This window comes from Diuraphis noxia, unplaced genomic scaffold (genome assembly GCF_037042655.1).
Source record: "Diuraphis noxia isolate RWA-SAM2 unplaced genomic scaffold, SU_Dnox_SAM2 contig0002, whole genome shotgun sequence".
In the NCBI taxonomy this organism is placed as follows: domain Eukaryota; kingdom Metazoa; phylum Arthropoda; class Insecta; order Hemiptera; family Aphididae; genus Diuraphis; species Diuraphis noxia.
The window spans coordinates 77,854,320-77,881,703 of record NW_028301712.1 but is presented as its reverse complement, the minus strand read 5'-3'; the positions used below and the strand labels follow the sequence as shown (position 1 = coordinate 77,881,703).

At 27.4% G+C, this 27,384-nt stretch overlaps 1 protein-coding gene across 1 annotated transcript; it reads left to right on the top strand.

The window, feature by feature from the left end:
* The first annotated feature begins 5,935 nt into the window (after window positions 1-5,935).
* On the top strand, window positions 5,936-26,905 carry LOC107169971 (putative peptidoglycan muropeptide transporter SLC46). The gene is made up of 7 exons (XM_015519947.2): window positions 5,936-6,597; window positions 12,333-13,059; window positions 21,415-21,516; window positions 23,666-23,803; window positions 23,889-23,972; window positions 24,249-24,405; window positions 26,075-26,905. The coding sequence occupies exons 1-7, from the start codon at window positions 6,508-6,510 to the stop codon at window positions 26,205-26,207; spliced, it is 1,431 nt and encodes a 476-aa protein (XP_015375433.1). The 5' UTR covers window positions 5,936-6,507; the 3' UTR covers window positions 26,208-26,905.
* The last annotated feature ends 479 nt before the right edge of the window (window positions 26,906-27,384 follow it).

The window sequence follows — 27,384 nt, the reverse complement described above, 5'->3', positions numbered from 1 at the left end:
TTTAAAATAATAATTTATAAAATTCAGTTTCTTTTAAATTTAAAATAAAATAATTTTCATCACAGACCTAACCTAATTCGTTTTCAGAACTCTTATTGCTTCACTTAAATTTAAAAATTACTAATGAGTAATAATTATACTAACACACTGCGTAACATAGACTAGACACCCTCACACATATCAGTTATGAGTGTTATGACTTAAAAACATATATCTAAAGTACTAATTTATACATGGTGAAGTGATACCCAATAATTTTAAAAACGAACACAATTAGGTCCATTTAAAAAAAACTTAGAAAAATAATTTGAAGAGTACATATAGTTATTGTTCTAACTACTTCAAATCTTATTATAAATACAACAAAACGATTGGTCGCAAAGCTCTTTGCTAAAACATTTTGATATATATTTGGCACCGTCGAATACTTGAATACTCTGAGTCTAAGTCTTAGACTGTTATCGATTAATACAAGAACAGTACACAGCTCAAAACAAATCTAAATATTTTAAAAACTGAATCAAATACATAAAATGCTTATATAAACATTCGGTGAAAATTTCAAGTATCTGCGGTCATTTGTTTTAGAGTTACATCAAAATAAGAAAATCGCTAAATGTGAAATCCAGTGAAAATCCAATGTTGTAAAAATTTAAATTTAAAATGCTCATAAAAATTTAATTTGAATTTCCGGTGGACATTTTTTTTTTGTGAAAACTTTATCGAATCTTTTATTAAATTTTCAAATCTTAGATTTAAGAAGATCATTTTTTGTGAATTTCTAGCAATTTCTAATAATTTGCGAATTTTCGTGATTTTTACGTATTTTGTCGAAATTCAAACTTTGAATTCATTTTATTTTTTAACTGCTATTGTAACAATATGTTTAAAACCTTGTATTAAATATTCAAGATCTTATACCCAAAAAATATATTTTAATCGATATTAGTTTAAAAAAAACTAATAATGATCGAAAATTGCATATCCCTATGAATAGTTCAACTTAAGTCGAAAATGTTTGAAAATTTTATGGTGGATATAATATATTTATATAAACATTTGGTAAAAATTGCATGTATCTATGGTCATTTGTTTTTCAAAATTACATCAAAAATCAAAATTGATTTTTTCGAAAATTGATTGTGCGTAAAATTTCCCTTTTTCCCTTAATTTTTAGTTTGTTTATCCCGATTATTTAGAAAAATATTAAGAATTTTTTACTTTTGACCCCTCAAAGTACCAACTAGATTCACTTTCTGATCGAACGATGTACAGAAGTCAAAAATCGAAGCACTTTTACTGGCCCAAAACGTGATGACAGACACAAAAAAAAACACACATCATGATAAAATCATTACATTCATCGCTTCGCTCAGAATCTAATATTAAAATTTATAAAACTCACTGTCAATGTTACTATTACAACAGCTTAATTTTAACAAACATACTTTAATCATTTCACATATTATATGATATGATATTTCGAACGAACTTGATAAAATAGTATTTAACTAATTAAAAATGTCTCAACACTATAAAAACCAGTAATAATTTATACGTTAATTTAATGTTATTATTAACTATGCTCATTTGTGAATAAGTTTTAAGCTATAGTTATTTTTCATAGACAAAGACAAAAATTCTAAAAAATATATGTTTATTTATTTGTATGGATTTTGTTTACTTATTAGTAAATTGATTATTTTAAATTTCTTTGTAAATTATATATTCTGATTAAATTTTACCAAAAAATAAAAAATAAAAATAAATAAATAGCCCAATTAATACCAATATTTACTAAACGTATTTTATAAAGATATTAAGTGCTTAATTTATAATAGCCCTGATTGGTTATAATAATTTATGATACTACAATATACGTATACACCACAATTACATCTAAGAAATACAATTTAAAAATATTTTAGAAATAATCATAATTTAGTTTAAAGATTTATCAATCCAATCCAATAATATATTATTTTATATAGATATTATATTTTGTGTTTATAACAATGTTAAACCTTAGAATAAATCAAATTTCGTTTATACATTTTTTACAATCTTTTGAAGTTTAGAATATAATATAAATTTCTGTTTTTTCCATAACGTACACCTTTGTACTGCAGATAACCTGCTGTGGATATAGAATATTTTTTAAATCTCAAATACCTACTTCTCTTTTTCTTTATTTTATTTTTGATTCTAAGCGGAGCAATGAATGTATTGATTTTACAATGAAGTGCGTTGTTTGGGTCCGTCATCCTCTTTTGAAGGGCATTTTTTATCTTATATTATATATGTTTTATTTGTTTCTGATAAGAAAATAAATTTAGATGTTCTCTCTTGGAGGTAAAAAATAAAAATTACCTGTAATTTTCCTATTAATTGGGAAATACAAAAATAATTGAAGAAAAATGTGAATTTTTATATACCTACACAAAAACCAGTTTTCAACAAAATAGGTTTTTTTTATTTGGTTGTAATTAATAAATAAATAACTGTGATAATTGACATTTTCTCCTACCTTTTATTCTAAAATTGTCTATACATTTTATTATTTTTCTCTTTTTAAACTATTTATAGACAATAATGACGGTTTTGATTTTTTTTTTTAAATAGGTAGATATTGAAAAAAAATCTAATCAATCAAAAAGTTTGTAAATGTAATGCATGGTTCTTCATTAGTAGTTCACACTGAAACCAGAAATAATGATTAAAAACAAAATTAAGCAAAAAAGAACGATTTTAGTTATTTTGTTGTAGTTAAAGAATATTATTGGCGTGATCTAAAATATTGTTATGCGAATTACTATTATATAATTATTATGCGAAGGTATATTATTATATGATATTTAAAATGTAGATTACTTTTATGTAGTCGCCTAAATATCTTGAACACATTCACGTGGTACTACCTACGGTAAGTCGGTATTGACTCAAAATCTAATAATAATATTATATGATAGATATCTATTATTATAATAATTGGATATTAATAATATGATGGTAGATGAAATTTAATATTCTTGGAAAAAAATAATTAAATTAACCTTATTAGTAATAGTAAAATAATCTATTAAAGTACCAAAATAACATATCATAGAATATACCTACTTATAGTAAGTACCTATAATATTATATAATATTCTGGTAGACCCTTTCGCTCAGAAATGTTTTCCGTTTGCAATTTTGCATCATTAAATCCAAACTGAACACCGACATAACACTTTTACGGTGACTTGCTCAATGACGAGGTACACTCGACACTATTATACTGTACAGCAGAGTGGTCACTTAATGTCCCTTTTTTTACCCTTAAACAGCTTAGAGTTTATTCACCAGTTTCAGTTTGAGGCAATTTATTGTGCCTAAAGTTCTTATTTAAAAAAATCCACATTGCATATTAATGGCACGCACTCTTCCATTACTCGTATTTTATAAACATTCTTAAACACGCTTTTATTTCAATCTCTAATTCCATAGCGATGGCGTAAAAGCCTTAAAGCAGAGTCGATAAAATAGTATTTTTGATTTATAATACATCAAGTATTATGAATGAAAATACTTGTTTTAAACACACCTAATATATATTGGCAGCGAGTAGACATCAGTATATAATACTGATATTATTATTATCATTATATTACTATTTTTTTTTTTTTTTTTAGGGTTAGGGCTTCGACAACTGATTTCATTAGCCTGGGGAACTGTAGGGGAAAGTACTGTAAGGGAAGGTACTGTAGGGGAAGATACTGTAGGTTTTAACACGTGGGTTTTTGGCAGAATTTTGAATGGGTACCCGTAGGTTTCTCTGCCATGCCCGGTTGGGGGGCGTCGCCGCGGCCTCTCTCTCCAGACACCGCGAAATGCCCAAAGAGCGATTCCGCCCGTGACCAAGATTCGAACCGGTGACTGCATGCGTCGCAACCGACGCCTTAGTCCGCTCGGCCACTCCACCCCCATTATATTATTATTATTATTATTATTATTATTATTATTATTGTTGTTGTTGTTATTATATCAAATTGAAAATAACATTCTGAGATGCGTACAACTAGTTGCGTGTTAATGTTTTGTGTATAGTACTGCAGCAGCTAGGTACTACAGTGAGGATAAAATTGATAGCAAACACAAATCGTTTTAAAAATAAAAAAACACTCGAGTAGTAAGCTCAACGCTCATATGCACTTGTGTCGTATGACCTCGTGTATACCAAATGCCTCGCCATACATGATGATATACCTATCTACATCATAGGTACGTGTATAATACGGGTATAAAAAAACATACAACCCACTCATCCGTGATACGTATAAAAAGCGTAATAAACGCGATCAATCTATGTGAGATATAAAAATGTATAAACACATTATGCGTACACATCATTGGTGTGATGTACACGGTGTATATATTTAAAGTGCATCCATATACTATACTTGAGTTTTATCGAAATCGCGTCAAAGCAAATACGTTCTTAACACACACACCTATCTATCTGTATGTCATATAAATGTATAATATTCCACTATATAGTATATGGCCGGAGGAATAAACATCGTCGTAGACAGAAAAATAATAAATCCATTAAATCCAAAAGCGTAATGGTATCATTATATCAGAAGAGTAATATAGTAAGTGCCTACCTACGAAACATTACGCAGGCGCGACTCTAAAAAACAACGAAGTTTGCAACAGTTTAGTGAATAGTGACATCACGACTACCCTGCAGTGAATGTTGTTTCCGTACATACAATAATAATAATGACATACATTATCTATAAGATTTTAAGAAGTTGAAGAATACGGTTCAAAATATGGACACCCGTGGTCTATGGCACTAGATTTTCAGCCGTGCCGTTCATGTTAGTTTTCGATTTTCAATCATTTCAATATACATATAGCTTATGATATATATTATATTATACAATATAACAATTCTATGTTGATGGAACTCGATTGAAATTTTTTTCATATTTAAGAGAAGGCTTAAAAGAAGGAAAGCGCAATCGATATACTAACCGTAAAATAAAAGAAGTGCAATTATTGGTACATTGATCCTAAGATACAAATTGTGTTTTAGGCGTAACTCGTTTTAGATTCAATAACTAGCGTACTGTCTTGGACAATTGAACGAATAGATATACATGATGACTGGAAAAATAAATTTTGCAAATAAAGAAATAACAAATAAATTATATGACAAATAACCTACTATCGTTATATTAGAAATGTATAGATATAACTATATTAGGATCCTACAGACTACAAAACATTACACGAGCCACTCTAGAAAACGATATTTGCAACACTACCTATAATGACATCATTTAGTATATTATACCTAGTGAATGTTGTGTACATGCATAATAAATAATAATAATAATAGTATATTATGTATTATGCGTTTCCTATACAAGCTCACTGCAGGAGTACTTACCTACCCATATAACAATGTGACCTAGAAAGAGCAAATTTCGCGCGTTCGTTCACGTCGTCGTCGCTACTTCCTATATTATCCGAAACTCACATACTGTATAGAATGGTGGGAGAGGGGACAATCCTATTCATAATGGGAACTTGTTCATAATAATATGATATTATGAGTTGGACTATACCTGTACTAGTGTACTACCTTTACCACTGTCCACTGCCCTACTGCTATACAATATAAACTACTATCGTCTATCTACAACAGCTAATCTACACCGGTGAGCGAAGGGTATATTATAATATCAGGTAGGTAATACATTCACGGAGGAGAAAAAAATTGGCCGTAATAATGAATCGGTGACATATATTGGACATAATACGTCCGTGTGGAATGAAGGAGAAAGTTGAACTCGACCTCGGACCGGTATGTTACTTAATCGCGGTAAAGTATTACGTACTGACGCATCAGTAATAGGTGGGTTTCCTACAGGTATTCAATACACGCGGCGTCGTTCAGTGTATGATGTATACGCAGTCGCACCGCCGCAGTCCGTCCAACGATATAACATTTTAGGAAAATAGTTATTAGAACTTTTGCGCAAATTTATTCGGTGCACACTCGTTATGTAAAAATCAAAATCAAATCGTTTTCAAAATATAGAAAACACGCCACGATAAGGTCATTTATAATAATTTTGACGTACCCATACGTCAATATATTCCGTTTCAAGACATTTATATTTCACCGTAATATAGGTATAACCTATACCAACCTACGATATAACATAAAGCATAATTTTTGATTTAAAATAACTGAAAATACTATATTATAATAGTTAAATTTTGGTAACATATAGTGATAATTTTTTTTTTATATAAATACCAGCAATATTGATTGAATTGTTTGAATTGTTTTCAATTAAATATCACAATCACCCATAATCAAAAATACAGTTCAACTATACGATCGCAGTGATTTTCTAGCGATTCTAAATATGATTTCAAAGTGTTTTTATATTTCGAAAGTGTAACAAATATTGCAAACAGCCAAAAAAATTTTTGTTTTAAGTAAATATGTTCATTACAAAACCAAAATGGATCGAAAAGGTCACCGTAGAACCAATGCTGTTTTTATATTTTGTAACATTAGCCATCTCGGCTTTGGTAAGTACTAATATGGTTTATAATATATGTAGGTATCTAGGCTTGCATTTGAAAAAAAAAAATGTTTTACGTTAACTTGAACTAAAAAGTTATAAAGCTTTTGAGTATGAATTTCTTTAGATTTAATGCGTTTTAAATTTTTACATTTGATGGACGTTATCTGTTGTCTTCGTCTTACTAACAAATACATTAAAAAATTGTACGTAAAGAAAATTTGTTTCACTCTGTTATATTTAATATTTGAGAAGATTTAAAGTGAAGACTAGGTCACCTCACCTTGTAAAGGTTTACTTGATATTTCAATTTTGAAAAGCTATGAGTATTTTAAAATTGTAAATTGTCTATAAATGCTTGTCATTTATTTTAAGTTTTAATTTATAAAAAAAAGTCTACTGCGCAATATGATGTAGAGCCACAATGGGAACAAGAGACAGGGTGTAACGTTAAATGTTAATTCATTATAAATACAATTACCAATAATATTCAAAATGTAACATTAACATTTATGTAATTGGTAATGACGTAATGATCAGGATACGGGGAAAAATGCTTAGATTTTTCTCTTGTTTAAAAATAAACCATGTGGAAATATAGGGTAATCAAAATGTTTACCTTAGTTTTTTAATTTAATGATGATTTTATTATTTAAACTCAAAAATTAGACTTTTTAAATATACTCAGACTAAATATTCAAATTCTTACATTTTTTTTTATAAAATGATGTTCTGTAGCAGTACAGAATTATCATTTTTTAATGAGAACTCCACTTTTTACTGTAAATTATATATTGCATAATTTTTTTGATAATGTTGATGTACTTAACTCAAAATTTGAGTGAGTAGATTCTTAGTTATTAAAATGTTTGCTGTTTGTACTATAGATATAGTTCTTAAAAAATGTTTTAAGAAAATAAAAAATAGACATAAAATTGAATCTTGTATTTATTATACTTGAGCTGTTTTTACACATTTTTAGTATTGATAGATTATAACTAATACTGTCAAATCGCCATAACTCTAACGGATCTTATAAATCCACTACCATTCACTTTTTATTCTTAGAGCATAAAGTTATATGACTCAAAAACTACTAGTATGCTCAGAAAAAATATCCACTGTATAATTTACAGTTGAAAATGGGTATCCTCATTTTAAAAACAAAAGTTATTAATTCCGCAGGATACTTCTTTTCTTAAGTAGGAAAAAAATCTCAAAAATTTGAATAATGGTTTGAAAGTATATTTAAAAATTCCAAAAATGAGACCTGCATTATAGAAGAAAAAGGGGTGAGCATGCTTGGTGAACTACTCTATATATTTATATTTCCTCGAAATCAATAGTATAGGTTTTAAATTTTTGTGTTAAAAATATAAAATATTTTTAATTCAATTTTTATCGTTTATCGTTTTAATTATATATAATAATTACAATCGTTTTTTATTTCAACGTTATTATGACGTTTGAATGTCCTGATAGGTATCCATTATATAAATGGAAAATTTCACGATTATTTTGTCTTCAAAAAATAAAAAATAATTGTTTATACGTTTTTTTTATGATTTTATTATTACTATTATTATTATTATTAGTAGTAGTATTTATTGATGAATTCAACACACTGAAGAGTGGAAATAGTCATCATGACTCATGAAAATTTTTAAGTTTTGTCACGTGTATGTTATTGCTTAAGGTTTTAATGAAATTCCATATTATCTTAGTAGGTTGATATAAATTATAACATCCAACCATAGTAAACTCAAAATGGTAATTAATTGTATTCTAAGGAAAAAATACGTGAAACTGAACTTTAACACTTGATAATCTGTGCCCTGTGGGTACAAAATAGTAGTAACACAAAAAAAGTTGATCTTCCTGTTAAAAGTTTCCTATTATTTCTTGCAATCCTCGTCATGGTTTCGATTTTTTAAATTTTTTAATTTATTTTAGGAATAAACCTAATTAATTGCTTTGTATCATAACAATAATAATTTTTATTTGATTACATACAGACTAAATTTAAAAAATAGTTATTTTGTTTACAACTCTTTTCGTTCTTCTCAAAAATTATATTTCCATCATATTGATATTTTATCATATCCCCAATTATACATAGGTACATATAATTAAAAACAAACTATTATTTAAAAATTAAATACAATCATTATATTGTATTTAATTATCTACAATAGATGTTGTGTCCATCTGATCATAGGTAGTACCTTTGTAAGTCTTATGAGAACTAAAAATATCAATATATATCTATCTTCTAGAAGTACTGCTGTGCATTGCATAGTATTCAAAACAATTACCTGTCTTATTCAAACTTTTGATCCGTCTGTGTCTTGCAATATATTTTATAAAGATAGATACTTTTAGGGTAATTCATCAATCATTTTCATTTCCATTTTCTTTTTTCATTGTAAATTAGTAGGTAGAATTTTTTTAAAAATTTAAAAAAAATTGTTAATGTACAATGTACCTATAATCTATATAAATCGAAATTTCAACGAATAGTTCCTAAACTAGTAGCCTATATAGATAATATGTATTAAGAATAAAAACTAGTTAATATTTAGTTATCTTTTATGCTATCTAAATAAATAAATGCAAGTATCTAATTAATAATTTAAGATATAGTCTAATGACCTTTGCTGTCGAAGCCTCAACCCCCCACCACACAAAAAAAAAATAAAATAAAATAAAAATAATTTAAGAAAACGTAATTCACCCATATCTAAATTTATTTGTATAAATAATTATATTTTTATATTATAAATGATTCATATTAAACATAAATAATAACAATAATATTCAACATCAAACAAAATGTTCTTTAATTTAATATTATGTCGTTCTAAGAATTAAATATTTAACTCATAAAAATGTATTATTGATTTATACTTTTAATTGATTATAATGTCAATTACAAACTTTCATTTAAACTTAATATTATCTGTGTTTAAACCATAATCAAGTAGTAGCAAGACGTACTAATAAAAAGTTAAAATTAAGCATATTAAAAAAAAATATTATTTTTTATTTATACGTAAAAGTATTTATAATTTATTTTTATCTATATAAAAAAAGTATTTATCTAATCCCAATACTGGTCAAAAAAGAAGGTATAGTTATAGATTGAAAAATACAAATTAGTAACTTCTCAGGATAATTTCTAAATGGTATAAATAATTTATGTATTTAAAAGTTTATATTTTTTATTTAAAGAAGCTTTAGTTCCAGATTTGGGCAATGTAGTTAAATTAATTCGACTGCTGACCGCATTTTAGCTTTCGCAAATTAATAAGCATAGACACACTCCACAGTGTTATAATTATGTCATTATTTATTACCATCTTCTACCCTAAGTACAAAAATATCATCCCTACAGCATCATACTTATTCCGTCGTCAAGGTAAAATTAAAAGTACACAAACGCATATTATATTGAGTTAAAAGTAGAGCACCGGAGATCGTCTGATTTTTTTTCTCAACGGTTGAAATCAAATTAAGTATAATATAAACAAACTCAAAAAATCGATGGCAAAAATATTTAAAATTCCCACGCACACGACACATAATTTGATAAAGGGAAACGTTTACTCTCGCGAACGGGGAAGAGGAAGGGTCCGGTAACCCCATTTTCGTAGTATTTATTCGTCCTTCTCACTTGTTCAAACACAACTTCTATAAGGGTATGGTATCATTATTTTATACAATATAGAAAAATACTCTGCAGGATTCGCGTAGGTCGCATAACAATGTTTACGGTTCAGCGATCCTGTTCTCGGAATAGGAATCCATAGGTATTGGTAATCAAAAAATGATATTCGATCGTTAACCAAACGAAAACGGCGCCGTATGCTTTGAAGATTAACAAAATGCAATACGCCGTTCATAAACTGTTTTAAATTGTGCCGTTTATGGTACACCTAAAACGTGATCGACCGATAAATGCCGGCTGCTGCGACTGTTGACTAATTCCACGGCACTTTTAAAGCGTTTAAATCTCGAGGGAGGTAAGTTTTTTGAGGTGCCCGCAGTATTCTCGAAAAACCGTTCTTGACGTAAACCACGCGTACAAAAAACAACTAATTGAACTGTCGTTATGGCTATACGTATAGGTACTGTATTATTATTATTCTATTATAGTACACTGCACGCTACACGCCATATCGCATCACCGTGATGCAACCACCTGAGGCTTCGATTTTACCACGAAAAACGGCAGAAATGGGTGGATTGCGTAGGTGTTATAATAATTCCCCTTTACCTGCAAAATTCTAAAATATTACAACGCGTGATGGAACGACATTTTATGGTTATCTTGTTATTGAGAGTACGATGCACTGGCATTATCGCGGTCGTTTCATTATTTCCAGCGCGTAACATTACAAATTATTTACGTATATTCAGCATTTCGTGTTTAGTTTCTTTTGATTTTAATACAAGGGCGGATATTGATTCAATATGAAATTATATCTATGATTGTAGGCATATAATATCTATGCACAAGTTTTGTCAGACATATTAATATATTATATGTATATAAGTTATAAGTTTGAGCTAGAGATGAAACATTTGTATCTGTACTGGCTTTAAGATCAAGTTACAGGTTCCTATTCTAATAAGTATTATATAATTGTATACATCCACTAATTGAGATGTATTTGTAATTCGCTATGGGAATTGGTCGTTTTGATGAGAACACAAAACACTTATGTTTATAAGTCATACCTACATAAATGGATTTTAAATCTAATTCAATGATTGAGTGTTAACAGTGGTCGTAGCCATGATTTTTGTTAAGAGAGGGGGGGGGGTGATAAACGTTGACTTTTAAATATTGATATATCATAGGTTAGGTTAGGTACTCACTTGTATAAGACGAGGAAAACAAATTTGGGTGAAAATTACGCTAATGAAACTAAAAAATATACACGATGTGCACAGTCAAATTACAAACTCTATTCGTAAAATTTTTTATAGGTATAAATTTATTTTTCGTTTAATTATTTTATACCAATTTGGTTATTATTGAAATACCTACCGAATATAATATACTGCCCAATTCACCAGCTTAGCGTAAATGGTATGTTTGCAACTGGAGCTACAAATTATAAATAAAAACAGCTTATGTAATCAGAACTCGTAGGTTCACGAATTTCAACGTCAATTGTGCTAAATAATATTGCTGTGTAAATACAAAGCGCATAGATAACCTAGGATTTTGCCTCAAGATCACAGCTTTCAATATATTATGAAATTTAATTTTGCATGTGTTTATATATTTTGGAATGTTATGTATTTTGGTATAATTACGCATTTATTTATTTTTTTATTTTTATTTTTGTGTATTGTTAATAGATTTAAGTTTATAGTAGGTACAATTTATTTAATGATAATCAAAAACAACATATATTTGAAAGCATGAATGCATGAATAAAAAAAATATCGTTTAACTCTGTAAGATTGAAAATAATAAACGTATTATGAGTTAAGACGTAGTTGAATTTTGTTTATATAAATTTAAAAAAAAAACGTGGATTTTCATATTTATGGCGTTGCATAATACCTATTATAATAATTTACGTAAATAACTGCTGAAAATGTTTCTCTGCTCATCTGAACATAATTTATTTGCAGTGCACGAACCTTAGACCTCAGGCCTAACCTCCATTGGTAAACCATATAAGACATACAATTAACGGATATGTGTGTGCGCACGCGTGATTTCAGGTGGGTACGAACTTGATACTGCGGAAGGGATGCGACGTGACGGCCGCCGAGCAGCCGGCTGACTTGAGGGAAAAGTGCCTGAACGAGAGCTACGCGCAAGAGTTGGTGGCCAAAATCCAGACGTGGAAGCTGACCATCCAGTACTCGGTGCCGCTGGTGTTCATACTGTTCGCGGGCTCGTGGAGCGACACGCACGGCCGCCGCCGCCGGCCACTCATGTTCATACCGATCGCCGGCCAGCTGCTGACGGACGCGTTCAACGTGCTCAACGTGTACAATTGGCACTGGTCGCCCGCCGTGGCCGCCGTGTCCGAGTGCCTGGTGCCGGCGCTCACCGGGTCCCGGATATGCTGCGTGGTGGGCGTCGCGTCCTATGTGGCCGACATCACGCGTGTCCAGGATCGGACCAAGCGCATCGGCATGCTCATGTCGCTGTACTTCATCGCCACGCCGGTGGGCGCGTGCACGGCCGGCTTCCTCAACGTCAACATCGGCTTCTACGGCACGTTCGGCGTGTGCATAGCGATGAACGTGGCGGCGCTCGTGCTGGGCGCGGCCCTGGTCAAGGACACGTCCGTGCCCTACGACAAGGGCGCGTCAATATGGCAGACGGTCAACCCGAAGGTGATCGCCGACTCGGTGCGCGTACTGGTCAAGAAACGGCCCAGTCGGTCGCTGCTCATTTACATGACCATCGTGTCGCCGCTCACTATCGGACCCATGCAAGGTACGTTGCAACAGGCATAATATTATAATATAGTTATAACTAGGGCTGGGATTTTAGTGCACTAAAAAAAAACCCAAAAAATGCCCTTAAAAAATGCTTTTATGACCTAAAAACCCTAAATAATGCCCTAAAAACCCCCAAAAATATTAACTAGAGTCTTAAAACGGTGTTTACGACGACAAAACTCGTACTGAACGTCGAACGATATCATCGGACGTCGATTTTACCGACTTAAGGTTATTTAACAGGAAATACGGATAGTGTTTACTCAAACCTTGTTCAATAATATAATACGAATTACGAGTACCTACCTACTTATAATATATTTTATTATAATTACTATTGTAATCTCTTATATTTATATAAAAAACATGTTGGTGTAAAACTCTTAAAATAAAATTTCAAATTCATACTTGGTTTCAAAAAACTCAAAACATGCTTCAATAACTCTAAAATGCCATAATAATTAAGAAAATGACCCAAAAACTAAAAAATCCCAAAAAATGCAAAATAAACTTTCTTATTCTCATTCATAAGTACATAAAACAAATTTGTGACCAGACGAACATCGCACAGTAAGCTTTGGAAAACAATGCAAAGTGCATCGAAATCCCAACCCTAGTTATAACGATATTACAAGTATTTGGGTATTACTCGGGGTTTTATAATAAACACTTATGATGATGGGGGGAGGGGGAGTAGGCGTGTTAGAAGTGGTTGGTCCACCTTCATTATCTGTATACCAATTGAATACAACTCATTACGTTGAAATAATAAAATAGATTTTGTTAAAGTCGCTAAAATTATTAAGAATTCAAAAAACATGATTTAAATAAAAGATTTATTGATATAGTAAAGTTACACAAGTCCACAATGACTTTTTTATCTTAATAGTATTTTTATTTTTATTTTTTAACTATTTTATTTCAAGACATGCAGAATCCGCACATATCCATATTAATTAGTTATCAATACTAATTACCTTTACCTATATTTATCTACTATATTTTACTATTAGTATACAATCAACGAAAAAAAACAACAACAGTTATAAAGCAAAATACCAATAACGTAGATTAAGACGATTGAGTAGATTGGCACTGAAGGGTTTGGGTGAAATGATGACATTACCAGAAATTTTTTTTTATAATTTATCAAAATTTTATATTATTATTATTATTTAATAATAATTCTTCAATAAGATTCTCGCACATCATATGAACGTAGCGAAAGAATTATTTTTTGAAGAAAAATGAATGCTAGACGATTATAATTACTATTTATAATTTAAATTTGTATGAATTGACGATCATAAGGCAAACAGCAATTAAGTCAAGGGTATACAACCAATAAATTCAAAATTGTTATACATAATAATATGTATTATGGTTATAATAATATATTGAAATATATAATATCATAATAATATTATGAATCTAGTTATGTGCATAAAAATAACCATACTATGATGATATACATATTTTAAAATTCATACTGAATACAATTTAGGTTTGAATGCCCAACTGACTATAGTATACATTAATTATGTCTGATACATTATTTTATACTAACACATGCGTTAAAACAATAATTTTTATTGCACTTATATATTATTATAAAATATATTTTCATGTAACTAAATAGTATATAGTATTTACTGAAGTCATTGATTTATTCAATTATACTATTAAGTATTTTTATATGACCAAAACTCTTAGTAAAATTTTACATAACGAATTTGAAATTCGATTTGGTAAAACATGTTTTAATTTAATGTTTCGATACATTTTTTAAATTTATTTAACTAGTATATATTTTTTTTTTTTTTTTTTTTTTTTTATTTAGAAATACGCCTCAACTACCAGGGTTATTGGCGTTTAAGATATACATGTTACAGTTTAATTATATTTACATAATGATACTAGAGTATAAAGAAGAAAAGTATATAAGATAAATAATATGATAACAATAAATATATAGTTATATTTTTTGTAGAAGGTTCTTTTCTTTGAGAAGTTCTAGGAGTGAAGATGTTCTTTCCGTGTTTGGTGCTAGTATTTCGCATAGGTTGTTGGGGAGCATGAGTTTTTCTCTGGCATCTTTTGTGAGGAGGCATTCTGTTAGAAGGTGTTTGACAGTAGTCACGGTGTTGCATGAGGTGCATATAGGTTGTTCTTTTTTGCTCATTAGATGTTCATGAGTGTAACGTGTGTGGCCAATTCGTAATCTGTTGAGTACGATTTGATGTCTACGCGGGAGTGATGTGTTAGGCAACCAAGGGAGGGTGGATGATTTTATTTCTCTTAGCTTGTTGTTTCGTACTGATCTCCATTCTTGAAGGCAGTAGTATATATTTTGTTTGATGGTATTGTACTTAAATTTATGCTTCCTATGGGTGGAATCGTATTGAAAATAATCATGTTGAGCCCAGTGAGACAATTTTTTTCAGTTATTCTTCATCGAGTTAAACTCATAATTTTCACTAAATTCAAGTCATATATCATTGCAATATGAAATGTACCATTTTGTAGATACAAATTTCATATAAAAATGTATGCATGTATGGCGTATATTTATTGTATAGGTGAATAAATATGTGAATTTGAAACTCATTTTGTGTTTAGAGATGCGGCCTGTGAGGCACTTAATACATCTATTCAGCGCTTGAAATAGCTCGCATTTTTAACGAAACTCAAAATGCACTGTTCAAGAATGCTGAAAAAATTTTTCTTCGAAAAATGTAAGCTTACTCTTTCATTTCAAATATTCTATTTTAAATTATTTTAAATAAATAATAAAAATAAAATTGAAATACCGACGATTTCACGAATAATATTGCCTCAATTGTATTTGAAAAATGTACGTTTTCTTAAACTGTATAAAACAAAGATATACATTTCTACAACTCCACGTATTAGTAAATATCTGAATTCCAATTAAATATACAGTACAAACGTTTTTCGATATTTTTATTAATTTATTCATCCAGTGCCTATATTTATAATAATATTATTATTCAAAATGGTAACTCAAGACGTGTTCAACAATATATAATATAATATTATGAACACTATTTTTGCATTCTACATGAGAGTATATCTGATTTCTATAACATAATCGCCCGTATGCAATATAGCAAAGAACTATAATTAAAGAAGTATACGAAAATAATATCAAACATTATTATTATATGCGTAGGAGGAACAAATGTGTAATTTTCGACTGAGCACGTTATAAAATAACCATGCAATGGCAACCCTAACAGTGTCATATAAAATCTTAAACGTCATTGTTATTAATAATTATTGTTTGTACCAATAATATAATAATAAGTTTTATAAACGTAAAACGACAACACATTTAGTTTATTGATTGGGTACTACTTCCTACTGTCTCGCCATTCACGATTAACCTGTAAGAATATTATAACAATATTATATTGTTTTCATTTGGGTTAGAATTATATTTTTGAAATTTGAAGGCAAAAAATTAAATTTCCTGCATAATTTGTGACATGCGTTTAGTACTGATCAAATATTTCAAACAGAATATTTTTTAAGAGAAAATTCTCTCTGCTATAGTTGAAGTATGTACCTACGGTACTGTTTATAATACAAACGTTTAATTTTGTGTACATTCACAAGGGTGACCTATAGGTTACATTTTAAAGTGAGGGAGAGAGAGAGAACAAAAAAATGTTCTTAAACCTAAATAAACCTTTAATGTTTTGTCAACACAATATGAGTTCAAATATCTTATTATATTAAATATTAATAATTAATATATATATATATTTTTTTTTTATTGATCCTAAGTTAAGCAACTATGATAGCCTTTAGCTGTTTGTAGGGAAAACAGTTAGTTTGAAATATAGTCAAATTTATTACTCAATGTCGGTAAATAAGAACTGCTCATAATATCTTTGTTTTATTATAAATATAATACTTAATATTTGTTTTGAATAAAACAGTCCACGTTCACTGGTTCATTCTTTTACTTTTTCACAGCGACTGATCATTAAGTTATAAGTTCATAATATTTTTTTTCAAGGGGAGTAGAAAGTGCTCCACATTGCTTCTCCCAATCAGTGCTCATCACATTTTTCTATTTAGTTATGTCTATTTTAATTGTTTGATAAATAATATCACATATTTAAATATAACTATAGATAGAAAACGTATCGTTTAGAAATTAGCATTTCAATGAAGTTTAACAACAAATAAACAATTCTATAATGTGTGTGTGGAAAGCCTTTTTTTACTAATTGTCAGCTAGCTGTTATTACTTAATGTGCTATACGTAATGGCCGTGTAATTTTTTATATGTTATACATAATATTATTATTTATTATAACAAATTTAGATATGAGTATCCTTACTATCTTGAAAATGATATAATATAATTTATATAAATTATATATTGTAGAATGTAGAACTATGGTGTGGCTTAAATTTGTATTGAAGGAATTATACGTCTGTAACGAAATTAATTAATATTTTCCTTGAACGAAACATCAAAGTAATATTCATGATTCTTAATTAACGCGAGACTTTGTTTTGCAAAATAGTATTAACAAATATTATTATTATTATTCATTTGTAATTTATAAATTGATTATTTGAGATATAAATAATATTTTACTGAGAAATTAAATTATATTGGACAGTTTTAAATATTATAGTCTGTTTTGTTACAATTCGATTTCTGTATATTAGATTACAATGAAACCTCTATATAGTGGACAGCCATGGGGAATTTAAAAATGTCTACTATAGGACGACGTTATAAAGAATTGGTTATACACTAACATAACATATATAGTACCTACATATATTGAATTTGGTACATATTAATTTATTATTTATTATATACATAATATGATGGATGCATTTAAAGGTGGATATAAAAATGTATGATGTTTATATTAATTAAAAATTTATAATGAACGTTAACGTAAATTAATTTCTTTTTTAAAGGGACTTTACAAGCACTGCCTAGTTTCTACGTATAATTCTGTACTTACGAGTTACGAGTCGCGATGCAATATGTTAGATGTTAGACACAGATGAATATTAACTATTAAAATATAATGTTATTTAGATTTGTTACTTTGCTATGATATTATTTGTTTTGGTATATCCGAGATACAATAAAAAGTCTTGTTAATTATTATTATCATTATTATTATTTTGTCGGTTCTATGATTTAACTACAATTGGTACATAAATTTACATTATTGCAATATTTGCAATTATATATTATATCTCAATTGTTTCCAGTTTATTATCATCTGTAATTCTATTCAAATTTTCTTTGTAATATTATAACAAAATTATTATGTTCTGATTTTGTGAAATATTCTAAACACACGTGAAAGCGACAGGCGGCGATTTTAATCGAAATTACACGGGTAATTAAAATAGATGAATAGGAAAATATAATATAGTTTATCTGCATTTGGATGTATTACGCGATTACGCCATAAGTACGCAAAATTAAAAACTGCTCAGTTCATAAACATACAAGTATATAATATAATATCATATGTAACATGATATACATATTATCAACATCGCCTACTTCGTGCGTATAGCCTAAGGGTACCATAGAAATTCTAAATTAAACTGTAGATTGGTAGTAATAATATTTGGAACTTACCAATTATTACTACGATGGATAAACGTGACAGGTAAAGCTGATTACCTGTGGCATACGATTGTGCCAAACAAAATATATTATATATTATGTATTTGAATAATTATACAACAACACGTGAATCGTGTGAATTGCGCAGTCATAACAGAAAAGTTATTGTTGGTCTAGGTTTTAACAGTCGCTCTGAAACTACATAAGTATATTTAACTAAAATCTGTATATATTATTGTAGGTCAAAAAATATTGAATGACACCCATTCGACATCCATTCTTACTATCACCAATTAATTTACTGACATTAGAAATATTTCGCTGAAAACTCTCTCTCTCTCTCTCTCTCTCTCTACATTTCTACAATATATATTCACCATTTTTTACATAATATAAATTTCTCAAGAACTTAACACGGTACTTAATATTTACCTATATTATGGGTACATCGCAAGCATTTATTACGTTAAGAAAATTCTCTGCTCTGAAAATATGTTACAATTTAATCTTTAGGTACATAACATGTAGCATAACATAGAACACAAACATTAACACCTTCACGCTATACCAAATTCGAAGCATCAAAAGTATTACCAAAGTATTAGAAATTAAGCTGAGAATATATTATAATAACTCAATTTCTTCTATTAAAACTCTTTTATGTTAATTTAATAAATTCTTAAGAGTTTATTTAAATAATAAAATTACCTAAGATACGTCGTTGTGAGTGCACAAAATAATTTTTTACCTACCTAACCTTTAGTCTTTACGTGTTTATATTAATTAGGATTAGGTATTTACCAAAATAGTGCCTGGCACTCACAAACAGATAATAAAAGGTTTGCTTGTATAGAAATATTGGTACTTAAAAGTGAAACTATATATTTTTTTAAATATATTTTTCATGATAAAGGATAGACATTTTTAGATGAAAAAAAATAGTTGACAATCTTATTAACAAATATAGATAAAATTACTATTACAAAAAAATATATCAATATAAATAAATTATTGTATCTACAACTAAACAAATATGAACAATTTACACAATATATATCAAATTAATTGAATATTTATTACATAATAACATGGTAATAATTTAGCTTGTGTTTAAAAATAACCGAAATCCCTACTACAGCATCCTTAATTCGTATAATCGTATCTATAATACCTACATGTCTACAGTATATCTAGTGATCATTTGGAAATTTTAATTTTATTTACACATCTTTACGTTTAATTGTTGTCCTTTATTAATTTATTCTAATGTTGTTGTTTTTTAAAAATTAATTTTTCATATACAAATAATTTAAAATATAATTAACGAAATATGTACATAAATAAAACATTTTGTTCTCGTTAAAATTAATTTTTGTTTTTCTAACATACATAATCAAAAGTAATAATATTTTTATTTTAATAACAAAAAACAAATATATTAATAATTGAAAAAAAATGTGTCATATATCTAGTTAATTAATTACAATAGTCACTCATTTATGTTTCATTTTGTTCTATATCAACCAAATAATTATCAATTATTAGCGATTTTTTTTCACCTAAAAGTTATAGACATTATATATATTATAATAGATATTATAGACATTCAGCGTTTGGATATTAATTTATACTTAATTATAACATTGTTCAATTCTATGTTTTGCATTTAATTAAATATACCTAGGTAAGAAAAAAATATTTCATTTGTTTTATATTTATTTTCATGATTCACAACCTATATGCATAACATAAAATATGTACTACATAATTGATCCTATTTATATATTAAACTCAATTATAATGATTTAAATACTTTTTCCGAAATAATGAAAAAAAATCTCAGAAAAATAAGATATTTAAAATGAAAGTTCAAGTTTAAATAAAATATTTAGAGTCATATTAAATATTAATATTGACAGTATAGGTGAACGTTAAGTTTTATTAAATGTAAGATTTTAATAATGAAATGGTCTTAATGTAAAACACATTTATCAAAAACTTTTGAAAGTTTGTAATATTTTATATATAATATATTTTCTAAATATTCAAAATATGTAGTTCATCTACAATCAATAATGTGAAAACTAAGGGTATTTCCATTTGTTTAATTTGCATATATTTACACAACTTTGTTAGTACATTAAACTGTGTCTAATATAAATATATGAAATAACTTTTCCTTATTCCTCATTTCTTGGCCATAACTACTGTAGCAATGAATATGAAACTTGGTCAGTAGTTTCGTTTTATGGTGTAAGGACTCGCCAAGAAATGGTTCTCCAAAATATACCTTATTAATTGTCCTTATTATTAAATTATGTAATTGTTTCTATATAATATATAATGATAATTTATCTATTAGAACATAACAAAATGTTTTGTTATAAATTATAAGTGTAGGTATATTGTGTATGATGCACTGAATTTCTAATTTTATTGAGTTCCTTAAATATTAATAATTTAAGATCTTGATATTATTACCTAATAACTGTTAATAAACTTCAATGCACTTTGCGTAATACACTAATACGTGTTTAAGATATTTTGATACTTATCAGATTTCTATATTTTTTTTTATCAACACAATTATTATGATAATACGCAAAAGAAAATTAAATTTTAGAATTCAATTATAATAAATAAGTTAAATACATAATATGTAATATAAATAAATGAGTAATAAACTAATATTTTAATTAACTTTTTCAGGTGAATACTCCATACTTTATCTTTTTGTCAGATATAAATTTGGATGGAACGAAATCGATTACAGCCTTTACGCTGCATACAAAATGACAGGGATACTTATAGGTAATATTAAAAAGTATTATTTAAACAAAATACAATAAGTCATGCTTAAATTGCTTTAAGCTGATGTTGGTGCTTATGCTATTGGAGAAAAATCACATATAGTTTTATTTTTTGTTTTTTCAAGTTCAGTCGCAATAAATTACTGTATTAATGAAACTCGAATGTTATTAGAACCTATAACACTAACAGTAGAAAACCGAAATACCCACGTTAAATTGTGTATTATTGTACATGCCGATTTCGTCATTAATATCGTTTTGGGTTTAAAAACAATATTTGTTCACGTGGAAATGGCTTATTTAATGGTGATAAATCTATTTTAGATTTTTCACGGTATCTATAATACACGTGTTTATAACCTACCTACCCACCTAACTAAATAAATAAATTCGTAAAATGTATTTCCCGTTAAAACATATAAGTAGCTAGAAATTATTTTTGACAGACATACTTTTTATTATTTAAGCATGTATTAGTAAATATCCTATTAAACGGCGTAATAATGATGATATTATATTTATTTTAATTAAGTATCTATCACTAAAACAATAAACATTTTTATGCATAATTTTGGTTAAGACGCATACTAGCAGTTATGGAATATTTAAGGCCTATGGTTAAACCTTGAATTCTCTTGAAACTTAATTTCTGTTCCTAGATTATGTTATGTTGGGTTTTCTAAGAAATTTAAAATCATTTCGATGTTAATAAAAATATGAAATAGAAATAAATTGAGATGTACAAGATTTTGATGGACTATTTTAGTTTAAAAACGAAAGTAACTATAAATCATTGAATTTACTAAACTATTAGAACAAAATGTAGATCTGGTTATAATCATATTTCATTACAAAATAGTTGCAAATTGCTGAAATTTGTTGTGAGTAATTTAATGTAGCGAGTGAGATAGGCAGGCTAACTGTTGGCGCTGGATTGTTAATGCATGCAAGTGACAAGCAGGAAACATTTAATTCGTCTTAAAAAAAAGAATAATTTTTCTTAAAAAAATCTGAATATTTTATTTTTCAATAGATAATAAGAACCTATATCAATATCAACATGATTTTGTACTTTTGTAGACATTTCTTTATTTTTGTTGATCATAAAATACATCGGAAACTAGATATATTAGCTTATTATAGGCTATAGCTTATATATACTAGGCTTATTAGTATAAGGATTTTTTTTTAATTAAATTATATATTTCTATTTATTTTTATTTTAAGAATAAGATTGAGTTTTTGTTTCCTGTGAATTTGGTCACAGTGCTTGGTAGATTTGTTCGGAGATGTGAAATTGTAGGCTATTATAATAATATATAATTATACTTTAAACCGTTATTTGATTATATAGGCAGGTACATTCAGCGATTCTTCATAATATTATAAATGTATAATTATCTATATGTCCTATATGAATAATGAATTAACTATTTTTTTGTATTACGAATTACAACTTTATATCGTCATAACACTCGTAACAATCATAAACCATTAAAACTGTGAGATACCGCAAGGTCGAGCCCATTGCAAAATATATAATAATAAGTGCAGTCGTCTGTTTTAGATTTAGAGCGTGAAGACAATCTCATACCAGCTACATAATTTACATAATCGGTATATTAAAAATTGGGTTATTAATGATTTGTAAATACTATTCTTCCTTTTCCCTCAACCTTTCATTTTCAAAGCATTCTAGAAAGCGCTATAATTAGCGGCATGGAGGTTAATGTTTATAGGACAGCAATTATTATAGATTAACACAATTGTACATAGATATTAATAACTAGTTATAAGTTTATCAACTTTTAGTTCCAAAATAGCCTTATAAACATACGAAAGTTAATCTACAAACTATAAAAAGTAAAACGAATGCACACGAATGTTTTATAATATTCATATTATACATGTAAACTAAAACATCATCTTGAAAGTTGAAACTGTAACAATTATTCATTAAGGACGCATAATAATTAAATATAAGATATAATAAGTAAATAAATAAATAATTTAATAGAAAATTGAATGTATTGTTTAAAATAGTTAAGAGTAAATATTTATTTATTATTTTTTTATTTAAGATAAAGGCTTTGACATCTTTAGGTTATTAGCCTATTAAATGTTTATTATGTATATTATTTTATTTACAGGGACTATCGTAGCTATATGGTTAATGAGTGTAAAACTGAAAATGCACGACGCAGCAATAGGATTTATCGGCAGCAGTTTTGACCTAATCGCTGCTGTGTGTTATAGTTTTGTCACTCAACCTTGGCAGCTGTATGCAGGTAGGTCCTTTGCCATTATACTGAATCAATTTCTAATGATAAATCGAAAATCCCAATTATTTCACGTGTAAATTTAAAATTTCAGTGCCAGTGATAGATATTTTTCACGGTGCAGCATTTACAGTTAGCACTTCGATGGCGTCAAAACTCGTCGATAATAGTGAACTAGGTAAATAATGTTATTTTATAAAATTATAATAGGTGTCAACATTAAACTTCTTGAATTTATAATTTTATCTTTTTAAATTGTTTTATATTCACTCTGCTGGAGAATAGAAGAGAGTAGAATACTGTATGTGTATATACACACTGATTTTAAATAATTTAAAATGTCAAATATTGTGGGACAATGGCAATATTTCATTAAATTTTTGTTCAACATTTTAATTGTCATAACATAAACACTTATAAGGCGTGCGTAGTTATTATACTTTTTTTTTTTTAGCACAACTCAATTCCGTTCGTGGTATGCTGGAAACGCTCGCTCCAATTATTATTTATCCGTTATATAATCAATTATATAAACTCACATTTGAAACACTACCAGGAGCTTTTTTCCTATTGACTGCGGTTATTACTGTTCCAGTTGTCATACTATTCGGGTAAATACAGTGATATAATATTACACACAATTTTACAATATTATGCTGTTTAATAATTTGTATTATATTATAACTATAAGGTACTCGTATTTATATATAGAATTGTGTGTTCATATAAATATAGTTAAGCTATAATATTATGTACCTATTAAAATGTAATATGTGTACAATATGTTTATTAAATCCATAAACCTGATCATAACATGCATTGTAATTAATTTTGCCGTATATTAATAATGTAATTAACTGAGTTGTTACTAATTCATATAGGTACCCTTATAAACGCTTTAATGAATAGAAAATTCCTTAAACATTTAATAGTATTTTGAATATTTGAATACTGCAAGATCTAGAATTCTATAGAACTAATTGCAGTTATTTCTCGTTGAAATGTATAAATCGATATAAATAACTATTCATATTTCTCAAAAATATTAGAGTTGTTTTTTTATTGAAACTGTAACATTTAATTGTAATTTAAATGGGTATGCATTTTTTTTTTTTGCCAAACTATGTCATAGATCGCAGACATAATGTTTTATCACAGGGAGTAGTAACTAAACTTAAATTATAAATTTTAAATTTGGTAGGAGGATAATATATTGTAATAAAATTGTTTTAAATTTACTCAAAGTCTGTGCAACGATAATATATAAACAATAGTGAGAAAACTCGTTCGACAAAATTAAGTGGTTTTGGTGCAAAATATAGGTATAGGTACTACAGGGCTGTCTGACTTTTAATTTGATTTTGATTGTTATTGTGGTTGGCTGTTGGCCAATATTGACTTTATTTGGACGTGTGAGTTTATAAGGCTATAAAATACAAACAAAACTTAGGTATTTTCTATGGCTTCTAATTTGATTTTATAAGAACATTTTACTGCTTATGCTGATATAGTGATATCGTATTATATTACTTATGCTATGCAGTTAATATAACTACAAAAATTAATATATTTGAAGTTCTAAACACACAATAATTGATTTAATTTTTTTTTTACTATGTAGTCTCCAATTTTAGTTATCCGTAATAACATTGATTTTATTTTGTAAAAGTCATCTTTTCTGAATATAAATACTTAATCAATTATAATTTAGAATTAAATAATTGTTAAACAACACGTTATACGAGATAATTACGATATGCATTAATAGCATTACAATGACATGCCAAATCGACTATAATTTTTATAGTATATAGGTAATTAAATAAAATTTTAAATGCATTTTTGTAAATATATAATAACTCACAAAAAATGAAAACTATGTTTACTGAAAATTTAACTATATATAACACAACTTGGATATGAGGTTCGGAATTCATTTTTTAATATCGTTTAGTACAAGTACTTTATTTATACCAAATTAATGTAAATTAAAACTTTTTTTATGATCTTTGTATATACAGACTTTAAAACATACGATGCATGTATATGTGTGTTTTAAAATTGATTAGCTGAGCTATACGAATAATCACGAGGCCATAACCTTCCTTAATTATAAAAATTATTATACAGTAGACATACCAAATGTTATATCAACCTAAGCTTACAGTTATTAATGTGTTTCGTGTTTTCACTGCTTATTAGTTATTTATGGTTGAATGTTGCCAACTAATAAGGTATTCTTCAAGGTGTAATAATATTATTCCTTTGTATTATTTTCAGGTTGACATACAAAGCCGATCAAAAAAACAACATATTTAAAAATAACGAAGATAATGGTGTAGCACAAAAAAATAAAGACGAATGTAACAATACTGTCAAAGAAGAATCGATTAAAACTATAAATTCTGTTTGACATCATTCATGTATAAACGAATGTGATGTAATAATGTGGTGAATTTATTCACAGCATATTTATTTGATATTATGTTATAACTGTTATAACTTTATAGCCTTCCTACCTAACTATAATATAGACGTTAGACATACCTACTTATACCTTCATTACCGTTAGTGTAGAACCAAAATTGTATTTATGTAAAATAGTCACTGTAATAAATTGTACCATATTTTAAACAATATTTGCTTACATAATGTAAAATGTAATTCAAATTAATACAAAATCGTAAATCCTCATAAATTTAGTGTTAAATGTAAATATTATTAAGACGTTCAGATGAAAAGTTTTTGTGATATGTTTTAATTGTTCTAATTTGATCTATCTAATAAATATTATAATTTTTTACTTTGTAAGCATATAGGTTAACGTTTTTATATGAATAAGTTTAAAACTCTAATGTACTTTACCTATAAAAGGAACTGTTTTATAGATCCTCAAATAGTATTAAGTTTATAGGATAGAATATGTATTGAACCTTTGTAATTTGAGATAATAGCCAATGTACCAAACCTATCTAGGGGCTATAAAATGCTTATATAAGTTATTCAAAACATTTTTTTCAACCTGAAATCCTTTGATTAATCGTTTAATTTATGTTAAATGAAACTATTGTGTTTTTATATGGCTAAAAATAAATTGAACTTTTGAAAGAATATTTTTTCTTGTATTTTTGATACTGAAGTAAATATTACAATAAAGTTAACTTCATTAGTTCAGACTTTAGAAGACTGTCGAGTGTTGACATAATTTTGACAACATTTTCATAATATTATACTTTTTATATAATAAGCAATTTGTTGTCAAACATTTAAATATTAGAAAGACGTTTATAAATGTATAGAATAATTTATGGAATAAATTACAAAATTAAAAATTAAACAATAATGTCATTTTTTTAAACAAAATTATAAATAAAATTTAATATTTAATAAACAAAAAAAAAACATAAAATAATTATAAAAATAAAGGTACTTACTGGAATAGATAATACAAAAACAAAATCAATAATGTAATAAACATGAAGGTTATATATATAAGGTTATATAAGGTTATAGTAAAAATGCAATATTAATTATTAAAACATAATATTATATATTATGTGCAATACCTATGTGATGTACAGGGCATTTTT